Source organism: Pipistrellus hanaki (genome assembly GCF_964339955.1).
Source record: "Pipistrellus hanaki genome assembly, chromosome: 4".
Lineage (NCBI taxonomy): Eukaryota > Metazoa > Chordata > Mammalia > Chiroptera > Vespertilionidae > Pipistrellus > Pipistrellus hanaki.
In genome coordinates this window covers 944,778-955,438 of record NC_140506.1, presented here as the reverse complement: position 1 = coordinate 955,438, position 10,661 = coordinate 944,778, and the positions used below count along the sequence as shown (strand labels likewise).

The 10,661-nt window shown below is 67.3% G+C and overlaps 1 protein-coding gene across 1 annotated transcript; it reads left to right on the top strand.

Annotated features, from left to right (window-relative positions):
* The first annotated feature begins 2,995 nt into the window (after positions 1–2,995).
* On the top strand, positions 2,996–8,948 carry GZMK (granzyme K). The gene is made up of 5 exons (XM_084880633.1): positions 2,996–3,404; positions 3,650–3,797; positions 7,127–7,277; positions 7,883–8,152; positions 8,535–8,948. Exons 1-5 carry the CDS (start codon positions 3,350–3,352, stop codon positions 8,694–8,696), a joined length of 786 nt encoding a protein of 261 aa, XP_084736759.1. The 5' UTR covers positions 2,996–3,349; the 3' UTR covers positions 8,697–8,948.
* The last annotated feature ends 1,713 nt before the right edge of the window (positions 8,949–10,661 follow it).

Below are 10,661 nucleotides of genomic sequence, written 5' to 3'. Positions count from 1 at the left end.
CGTCCCCGGGGTGTGTTTGCCAATCGATTCGGTTCTGGTTTTGTTCCCCGAGGGCTGATACAGTTACACAGGACAGCACAGCGAATAGAAACGATCCATTAAAAACAGGCAGGCGGTCTGGCCAGTTTGGCTTGGTGGTTGAGTGTCGACCTAGGAACCAGGAGGTCAGGGTTCGATTCCCGGTCAGGCCACAGGCCTGGGTTGCGGGCTCCATTCCTAGTGTGAGGTGTACAGGAGGCAGCCGATCCATGATTCTCTCATCATAGATGCTTCTATCTCTCTCTTCCTCTCCCTTCATCTCTGAAATCAATAAAAATGTATTTAAAATAAATAAAAATAAAAGAATAAAAACAGGCGGGCAACACACATGCCCTATTCCATGGCCAGATTGAACCAACGTTAACCTGCCCGTCATGCAGAAGTGACCCGTGTAGAGCTGTGAGACTTCTAAGCTCTGACTCCCAGCCCTCGTCCTGCCCCAGACGGTCATGGGCGGGTCACGGGCAGACACGGGCGGACAGGGCTTGGGCGGGCGTGGCTGTTGGGCAGTGCGGCAGGAGTCTGAGCTGGAGAGAGAGCAGCCCCGGGAGAGAGCCACCTGGCCCCTGGGCTCCCGGCTGCTGCTCCCCTCGGCCTCGGGCACCCAGGAGGGCCCGGGAGGAGGGTGGGAGCCAGGCCGCGGGCAGCGTCTCCGAGAGCAGCTGACGAGGACACTCCGCACCTCCCGGCCGGAGCACGGCCGGCACGGAGCCAGCCGCCCGCCCGCCCGCCCGCCCGCCCAGCCCCGCAGGACGCCGAGGAGCGTCCAAAGCAAACACGCAGCAGCCCCGGCAGGACACCGAGACCGCCGCTCGCACGCTCCTCGGCCTGCCCGCCGCCCAGGGCCTCGGGAAATAACAGATGATGCCATTGCCGGCCCCGCCCACGGCCCAGACCAGGGAGCTCTGTGCTGTGAACCAACAGGGTTCTCGAGAACTCTGGTCGGCACACTGCGGCTCAGGAGCTACATGCAGCTCTTTGGCCCCTTGAGTGTGGCTCTTCCATAAAGCACCACGGCCTGGGCGAGTCTGTTTTGAAGAAGTGGCGTTAGAAGGAGTTTAAGTTTAAAAAGTGCGGCTCTCCAAAGAAATTTCCATCGTTGTCCTGTTGGTATTTGGCTCTGCGGACTGATGAGTTTGTCAACCATGGCTCTAGACCTTTCCAGGCCAACCACAAGGGAGACAGGAGATGTCCTTCCCAGTGAGCTGCATCCCGCCCTGTCTGCCTGCAGTGCACACGGCTCCGTCTTCCCCCGGGCACCACCTCCCCCGGGCACCACCTCCCCCGGGCACCTCTTGGGGCTGGCACGGGGGTTGGAGCACAGGAGCCTGGAGCCTCACACAGCCCCCCCCACTCCCCTCCCCTCTGGCTGCCATCTGCCGGCGAGCTCCACCCACAGAGCAAGGCGACAGCCACGCCTGCCCAGAGCCAGCGCTGAGGTGTCAGCGAGGTGAGAAACGGCCTGTGGTTGTCAGCCCTTGTCTCTCAAAACTAAGCGCTGAGCGGCTTTCAGCCAGGCAGCCCCGAACCCCCAGAAACGCAGGTTTCCTCACGCCCTGCACTCCCCCCACCCCGCCCAGGCCTCCGCCGGCCGCAGCGCCTCCCTGCGTGCCCGGCACCGGCACCGCGGGCGCTGAGGGCCCACGGCAGCTTCCTGCCGGCTCCGAGCTCGGAGAGCGCCCCGCCCGGACAGGTGCCGGCCCTCCGCGGGGACCTCGGCTGCAGCTGACAAGTGGCTCGTTAAGCTGTGGCTTTTCTCACTCGGTCCCTCCGCTCGCCCACAGGCGCTGGCACAGGAAGTCGTGCTGAGGTGCTGTAAGTGCAGGGACGCTCTGGGTGGCCTCGGCCCTGAGACGTGAAGACGGGACGTTAGCAGACGCCGTGCTTGGTCGTGTCTGTGTTGACCAGCGTGGAGGTTACTCCGGGTCAGGCCCATGGCCAACCAGCCACGCTGTGCAGCCCCAGGCCGGCCGCCGGGCCTCTGGAGCCAGCTCCTCCCTCCGCGGCGTCAACACCACCCTGTCCGTCCTGCCTCTCAGACTCAGACGTCACCACGGGTAAACGACCGTGTGAGAAGAATTCTGGAGATAATGGAGGCACTTATTAAATCTTCATGCACGACACATACCTGTCACATTGACGACCCGCTGCCTCATGCTGGGAACAATGATTGGGAAGGAATCTGTTGCCATCTGGCAAGTATTACATGTCAGTTCTCCTGGATTTCGATTCTCCATCACAAAAACGAAGAAGGAGAAAACAGGGTGCTTATGTATTTTTAAAAAATCTGTATTTTTTATTGATTTCAGAGAGGAAAGGAAAGAGAGAGCGAGAAAGAAAGAGAAACAACAACAATGAGAGAGAATCACTGACCGCTCCTCCTGCACGCCCCACACCGGGGACCGAGCCCGCGCCCGGCCTGGGCCCTGCCCGGGGATTGAACCCTGACCCCCTGGGCCGCGGAGTCACACGGCAGGCAGGATGCTCTGTGCTCAGAAAGGTCTGTCCCTTGAGGTGGTGGTCAGCGTTTCTGAAGCCATTCCGGTCCGATGCCAGCGGGCGGCTGGTGTTCTCGCCGCGGTGGCACCACAGCCCGGCACCCGGAGAAGCAGGATCACAGACGCCGGCCGCTGCTCCGCGGCGAGGGCGAGGGCCGCCTGGTGAGCCTGCCCGCCGGCCGGGGAGAACGCGGCCCAAGCTGGTCCTCGGTCTGACAAACACCATCCTGGAGGCCCTGGGTGACAGCTGGTCATCTCCCACTCAGAGTGAGGGAGGCCGCGGGCCTTCAGGGCACATTGCCAAGGTTCCTCTGGTCTCCCCATGGTGTCTTCCAAAGGCAGCTCAGCTCCACCACATTCGGCCAAACCCAGGGAGCTGGCTGCAGGGCCTGTGGGTTTCTCCGGATGGCGTCCGGCCGGAGCGAGGCCTGCATGGAGCCCGCGACCTGTGAGGGTCCGTGTCTCCCCGTGACCAGCCTCTGTCCCTGGGTGCGGGAGGGGGGCGCTCGCTGTGCTGGCCCCGGGCTGGGGGAAGACAGCGGGCAGGGCACTGTCTTCAGGAAGTCCCACAACCCCGCCATCTCTCACGCTCTCACCGTTTACACCCCGGGGCTCGCCCCGAGGGGAAGGCGCTGGTCCCAGAGGAGGTGTTTATCGCACCTGTGACAAGTGTGAGGAGCAGAGCTCTGACACGGCGAGGCGTGAAACCCTGCCCCAGGCGCCGGAGCTGCTCAAAACCCACAAGACCCAGGCTCGTCTTCAGACCGGCTTCCTTCCCGGCGGGCGAGGGCCCCGGCTGCTCAGCCGGCGACATGACGGCGCTCTCTCTGCTTCTCCTCGCGGCCGGAGCCTGTCTGACCCCCGCAGGTAAGTACCTCCCAAACCCGCCCTCAGGAGCGGACGGGACCCTCCAGCTTCTGTGCGGCTCCATCATCCCTGACAGAGACTCCTCGCACACCCGGGCCTCTGAGCGCGCATGCGTTGTGCTGGTGCGTGAGCATGCAGCTGTCCACACGGCAGCCACGGCTCCCAGGCCTGCACACGCTCCGAGCCGTGGGGGGAGCCGCGGGGTGGCTGCCCGTCCTCCCGGCCGACCGTGCGTCTCCCCGCAGGCCTCGGCGCGGAGGTCATCGGAGGCCGGGAGGTGGCCCCGCACTCCAGGCCCTTCATGGCCTCGCTGCAGTACCACGGGAAGCACGTGTGCGGGGGGGCCCTGATCCACCCCCAGTGGGTGCTGACCGCCGCCCACTGCCACCACCGGTGAGTCCCGAGGACGGAGCCTCCGGGGAGGGGGAGGGGGGGTGCTCCGCTGCGGCTCCACGGGCACCGGCCGCTGGGCAGGGCTGACTCACCCTCCTGCCTGCACTTCCTGCCGGGGCTCCCTCCTGAGGACAGCCGGCCGGCCGGACCACCATGGCAGGCGGGCCCACACCACGTGTGGCACCAGGGAGGCGGCCCAGAAACAGTGGGGCCTCGGGTCCTGCTCCTGCGGCTGCAGCCTGAGTGGGTGCCCTGCCCACCCCCCCCCCCCCGTCCGTCCTGACGGTGGGGGTAACGGGGAAGCTCTGCTCCGGGTCTGCAATGGCATCTGTGACGTGTCCGCCTCGGCCTGGCGGGTCTGAGCACAGCGAGAGGCACTGAGGTGTGGCGAGGAGCCGCTTCGCAACGAGTTTAAGATCCTTCACAGGAACCCCCGTGCCCCCTCCCCCGTTCCCCCGCCCCCCAGGCCAGGCCCTGACTTCAGGAATCACAGCTGTGAGGGTAGCACCTTCCCAGGGGGAGAAAGACACTACAGAGATTCTTCCTCCCTCTCTCTCTCTCTCTCTCTCTTTCTCTCTCTCTCTGCCCCTGAGAGCCAGGCTGGTCTGAGGACAGACAGACTGCAGCCTCTCAGACCGCAGGCTGTGCTCTCTGACCCCAGCTGAACCCCCTTGCAGGGCTCTGTCCCCCTCCGCCCCCTCACCCCCGCCCCCCCAGCAGAGGAGGGAGCCTGCAGTTGGTCGGGTGCTTTGCTCGAGTGTGCGTCCTCTCCCGGGAGCCAGGAGGCGGCGGCTCCTTCCCTCGGGCACAGCGCCTGCTCCCCAGGCCTCTCGCACCCGAGACCACCATGAGCGGGCACAGACGGCTCCTCTGGGGCTGTGGTTCCACTGCCCACGGCCAGGCTGCCACGGCCAGACGCTGTGCAGGGGGAGCTGCTCTGGGTCTCAGTCCCCCTTCCCGGTTCCTGTGGCTTCTGCACCTCGCCGAGGCCCTCGCTGTCACGGGAACCACCTGTCCCATCGTGTCCGCTGCTCCCCTCCACCGGGCCCTCGTCCCCGGGACCGCCAGGCAGCGAGTGACGATCAGTAATGTCCGTTCAGTTCGGGGCGGGCACAGCGGAGAGCTGCTCATCAGACGGACTCGGACCCCAGACACAGGCTTCCTTCCTGCAGGGCCGGGCGCCCAGCGGGAGGAGGGTGCCCTGGGCGGGAGGAGGGCGGGAGGAGGGTGCCCTGGGCGGGAGGAGGGCGGGAGGAGGAGGAGGGCGCCCGGGGGGGGGGGGAGGAGGGTGCCCTGGGCGGGAGGAGGGCGGGAGGAGGAGGAGGGCGCCCGGGGGGGGGGAGTCCCCGGGGCGGGAGGAGGGCCCCCGGGCGGGAGGAGGGCAGGAGGAGGGCCCCCGGGGCGGAAGGAGGGCCCCTGGAGCGGGAGGAGGGCCCCCCGGCGGGAGGAGGGTGCCCTGGGTGGGAGGAGGGCACCCCGGGCAGGAGGAGGAGGGCACCCCGGGCGGGAGGAGGAGGAGGGCGGGAGGAGGAGGAGGGCGGGAGGAGGAGGAGGGCAGGAGGAGGGCCCCGGGCGGGAGGAGGAGGAGGGCCCCCGGGCGGGAGGAGGAGGAGGGCCCCCGGGGCGGGAGGAGGAGGAGGGCCCCCGGGCGGGAGGAGGAGGAGGGCGGCCCGGTTGGGAGGAGGGCAGGAGGAGGGCCCCCGGGCGGGAGAAGGAGGAGGGCCCCGGGCGGGAGGAGGAGGAGGGCCCCCGGGCGGGAGGAGGGCAGGAGGAGGGCCCCCGGGCGGGAGGAGGAGGGAGGGCCCCCGGCGGGAGGAGGGCAGGAGGAGGGCCCCGGCGGGAGGAGGGCAGGAGGAGGGCCCCCGGGCGGGAGGAGGAGGAGGGCCCCCGGGCGGGAGGAGGAGGAGGGCGGCCCGGTTGGGAGGAGGGCAGGAGGAGGGCCCCGGGCGGGAGGAGGAGGAGGGCCCCCGGGCGGGAGGAGGAGGAGGGCGGCCCGGTTGGGAGGAGGGCAGGAGGAGGGCCCCGGGCGGGAGGAGGAGGAGGGCCCCGGGCGGGAGGAGGAGGAGGGCCCCCGGGCGGGAGGAGGAGGAGGGCGCCCGGGGCGGGAGGAGGGCAGGAGGAGGGCCCCGGGTAGGAGGAGGGTGCCCACAGGTTGGTGCCCAGCTGGGCACACCGCTGCCTGCCCGGAGCGTCGGCGTTCAGTCCCGTGTCCAATGCCGTCAGGAGGCCTGGCGCGGCCGGGGTGGGTGGCCGGTGCTGGAGTCTAGAACACGGCCACGTGCCCTTTCCGTGGCCGTAGTCAGAGGACCGGACGGTGTGGGTCAGGTGTCCGCGCTGGACGCCGGGTGCAGAGGTGGAGGCGGCCGGGGGCTTGGAGAATGTGATGAGCTTTACCAATCCCGTTGTGTATGCAATAGGCCAGAGGCAGCCCCACCGATTGCCCATCAGGGCCCCCTAGGGCAGCTCCCGCCGGGTGCCGTGGGGGCCGTGTGTCCTGCTCCCTGTGGGGCGCGCCCGGCTCCCTGTGGGGCGCGCCCGGCTCCCTGTGGGGCGCGCCCAGCTCCCTGTGGGGTGCGCCCTGTCCCTGTGGGGTGACCCTGTCCCTGTGGGGTACGCCCTGTCCCTGTGGGGTGACCCTGTCCCTGTGGGGCGCGCCCGGCTCCCTGTGGGGTGCGCCCTGTCCCTGTGGGGTGACCCTGTCCCTGTGGGGTGCGCCCTGTCCCTGTGGGGTGACCCTGTCCCTGTGGGGTGCGCCCTGTCCCTGTGGGGTGCGCCCTGTCCCTGTGGGGTGCGCCCGGCTCCCTGTGGGGTGCGCCCTGTCCCTGTGGGGTGCGCCCTGTCCCTGTGGGGTGACCCTGTCCCTGTGGGGTGCGCCCTGTCCCTGTGGGGTGCGCCCGGCTCCCTGTGGGGTGACCCTGTCCCTGTGGGGTGTGCCCTGTCCCTGTGGGGTGCACCCTGTCCCTGTGGGGTGCGCCCGGCTCCCTGTGGGGTGACCCTGTCCCTGTGGGGTGACCCTGTCCCTGTGGGGTGACCCTGTCCCTGTGGGGTGCGCCCTGTCCCTGTGGGGTGCGCCCTGTTCCTGTGGGGTGACCCTGTCCCTGTGGGGTGTGCCCTGTCCCTGTGGGGTGACCCTGTCCCTGTGGGGTGCGCCCTGTCCCTGTGGGGTGCGCCCTGTCCCTGTGGGGTGCGCCCTGTCCCTGTGGGGTGACCCTGTCCCTGTGGGGTGCGCCCTGTCCCTGTGGGGTGCGCCCTGTCCCTGTGGGGTGCGCCCGGCTCCCCCTCTGCTCCCCGGGCCCGGGTCACCATGCTGCTTCTGTCCCGTCGGCCAGGTTTGCCCGAGGCCCGTCTTCCCACGTGGTGTTGGGCGCTCACTCGCTCTCCAAGGACGAGGCCTCCAAGCAGACGCTCGGGGTCACCAAGCTCATCCGGTCCTCGAGATTCACCGCGGACCCCGCGTATCAGGACATCATGCTGGTGAAGGTACGTGGTGGCGCCCCTGCTCCCCCTGGCACCCGCCATCCATGTTCAGCCTCCACCCGGAGCGTCCGCGGGCCCACCCCGCGGGGCTGAGTGACCGGCCCGGTCTGCCGGAGCCCGGGCACCGCACACGGCCTTAAAGAGACAGGATCTCTTCCCCTCGAGGACGCAGGCCTGCTGCCCGCAGGCGGGGAGGGCCCCCCGCAGGCCGGGTCCTCAGGACAGCTTCCTCTCAGATGCCCTGACCGTGGGCGAATCGCTCACACCACAGAGCCAGCCGGGGCTCAGGGAGCGGTGGGGAGCCACGCGTAGCCTCGGCCACCCTTCGCCTGGCCCGCACGTAGACTAGGCCGTGCTCCAGGCCCCGCCGGCCGGAAGCGGCCCAGCCCTCCCAGGCCTGGCCCCTGGGTCCCCAGAGAACCACAGCTCGCTGAGCGTGGGCCGGGGCCCAGAGCCCTTCTGAGCACCGAGCACTGAGCACAGCTGCAGCGACCACCAACGCGGGGGGGCGGGGGGGGCGTCCAGACGGGACCACACGCCGCCGCCGCTGGCAGACTAGCAGTGCGGACCGGACGGCAATGGTCCCCCTCCCTCCCTCCCTCCGGCAGCTTCACAAGCCCGCCCAGCTCAGCAAGCAGGTCCAGCTGCTCCGGCCGCACCCCCGGGCGGACCTCAGGGTGGGGACGAAGTGCCTGGTGGCCGGCTGGGGCGCCACCGACCCCGACGGCCTGAGCCCCTCGGATACCCTGCGGGAGGTCACCGTGACCGTCATCAGCCGCAAGCTCTGCAACAGCCCGCGGTTCTACAACCGCCAGCCCGTCATCACCAAAGGCCTGGTGTGCGCCGGCGACGCCCGGGGCCAGAAGGACTCCTGCCAGGTGAGCGCCGCCTGGGGTGGGGCGGGGCGGGGCCGGCGTTGGGCCCAGCCGGGTGTGCTCGGAGCTGAGGGCCCCGAGCACAGTTCCCCAGCAGCTCGGTTCAGGCCAGGGCGCCTCCCGGGCACTCGCAGTTAAAAATCCCTTCGTCTCAGTGTTTCAAACTCTACGTCCGCCCATTCCTGATGAGTAGGTTCGACAGCCACTGATGGCCGCGGGTGTAGGCAGGGACATGGACAGACAGACAGAACCCGGGCCCGGACAGAGACACAGACACACGCGCCCTGTGGGGTGAGGGGGGTCTTCGGGGCCGGGAGAACCCGGTGAGTCAGCCACCGTCCGCGAGGGAAGCCGGAGCCTCTCACCAGCGTCTGTCCTCCCGCAGGGCGACTCCGGGGGCCCCCTGCTCTGCGGGGGCGCCTTCTCCGGCCTGGTCTCCGGAGGCCGTAAGTGCGGCGACGCCACGAAGCCCGGGGTCTACACCCTGCTCACCCCCACGCTCCAGGCCTGGATCCGGAGCAAGGTGCGCCCACGGCCCGCAGAGTGAGTGCGCTTGTCTCCGGGCCGCCCGCAGAGTGAGCCGCGCGTTGTCTCCGGGCCGCCTGCTGCTGTCTGCGTTTTCCCCGGAACGTGTCCCACAGGCCGGCCTGGGTGTCCGACGTCGCCATGCGGTCAACGTGAGGCTCAGGGGTCCCCGGCCCTCAGCACGGCCTTGGCTGTGGAACCACAGTCTCTGTCCCCCTCTCCCTGGCCTGTGCCTACGCGGCTGGTGTCGTTCTGAATAAAGTGTCGAGGACGCTCTGCTTGTCTGTCCTGGGAACAAGCCCGGCCATTGGCGTGTCCCCGTGCCCCTGCCCACAGGCAGAGGTGGTGAGCAGCGAGGCTCCGCCTCCGACCAGGCTTCCATGGCGGGGCACTCCGAGCTGGGCCACCCCGAGCTCTCAGCACACAAAGGAAGTCCCAGCACGCCGGGCACGGGAGGGAGAAGGGTCAGCATCCATGCGGGTGCTGGGGGCGGCCTCCCTGCATACATACTCACCCCCTCTTCCAAACGGGACTTACAACAACGAACGAAAACATCTGCAATTAAATGAAACGTGAAATTTAAAATACTTTTTCCTCAAAACCTGACCCAGCAGTTCTGCTGCTGGGTGTTTATCTGAAGATGGTGAAAGCATGGCCTCAGGAAGGTCTGTGCAGCCCATGTTCGGGCGCATGTTATTCAAACAGCCAAGACTCAGAACAGAGTCTGTGTCCATCGCCGGATGCATGGTGAAGAAATTGTAATACACACACACACACACACTCACACATGTGCGCACACGTGTGCGCACACGCACACACACACGTGTGTGTGTCCATGTCACCTGGCGTTTGGGTTGTGCACATCCTCCCCCAAGCAGAACCCTGACTTCCTGACCCTAACGTGTGGCCCAAACTACGGCCAGCTTCGTCTCCATGTGCCTCTGCCCCAGCCTCTCCGTGCCCAGGGCTTCCGCTCACCTCACCCGTCTCACCCGGAGCTGGTTCCGAAAAGGAACGTGCAGACGTGTGCTCAGCAGCCGCTCCCCTCCCGGCTCCCCCGCGGCGGGAAGCAGCGGTGCTGTCCTCACCACACGCCCTGGCGGCGAGCATTCGGCCCCGTTACAAACACCCTCGGCACTGTCGTCGGTGACGCCAGCCCCTCCTGTGTGTGCTTTGTAAGTCGATCTCGTGGAGCTGTTTTGTGCAAAGCTCCATGAAAGTAATGTTGTCTGGCATTTGAGGTTCTTATTTGTTTTATTATTTCACCATCGTTTAAAATAATAGCACGCTTTTTCCACCCACACGGCGAACACAGCTCCGTGGGAGGCAGTCGGACATAGTAACGCCCTGAACATGAGCCGTGCTGTCGACAGCAAAGCAGGCCCCCACCACAAACAGTGCAGGGGGACGGGGTTAACAGCCAAACCGGATGGACCCCGGCATGCTCAGTGCTGAGCCTCCAGAGAGATCCCTCATTCCTTCATCCACTCACTCATTCCATCAGTCAATCAACAAATACCGCCGAGCACCGGGCCCTGTGCTGGTCATGGGAGATACCAAGAAAAGACGCAGTTCAGGCCCTGCAGACACTCAGGGTCTGGGAGCAAACACAGACCGGCTAATAAACAATATACTCCACCCCCAAATTGTTATAAAGGTGGCGTGTACCGAGCGACTGGAATGGAGACATGCACACAACAAGGACACTGTGACCCAAAGCTGTGACCTGAGGACCGAATGCTCCTTCCGGGGTGAGGCGTCAGACTCCGCAGGGCGGCTTGCAGAGCACCGGGCCGTCCGATGGGCCTGCTCCACCTGCAGGTGGGCCCCAGGTCCCAAGGGAGAAGAGCGGCCGCACAGACAGAGGAGGACAGCCATCGCTGGAGGGCAGCGTGTCCGTGGGGGGCCCACGTGCACCCCGGAGGGCGTGGCTGTCACCAGACCTCCCTCCAGATGCCGAGACGGGGCGTGGGCGGCCGGTCCTCGG

Coding starts and splice junctions, on each gene's coding strand:
- GZMK (XM_084880633.1), top strand. CDS start 3,350: ATGACGGCGCTCTCTCTGCTTCTCCTCGCGGCCGGAGCCTGTCTGACC. Junction 7,278..7,882: donor AGGACATCATGCTGGTGAAG/GTACGTGGTGGC, acceptor TCCCTCCGGCAG/CTTCACAAGCCCGCCCAGCT. Junction 8,153..8,534: donor GCCAGAAGGACTCCTGCCAG/GTGAGCGCCGCC, acceptor GTCCTCCCGCAG/GGCGACTCCGGGGGCCCCCT.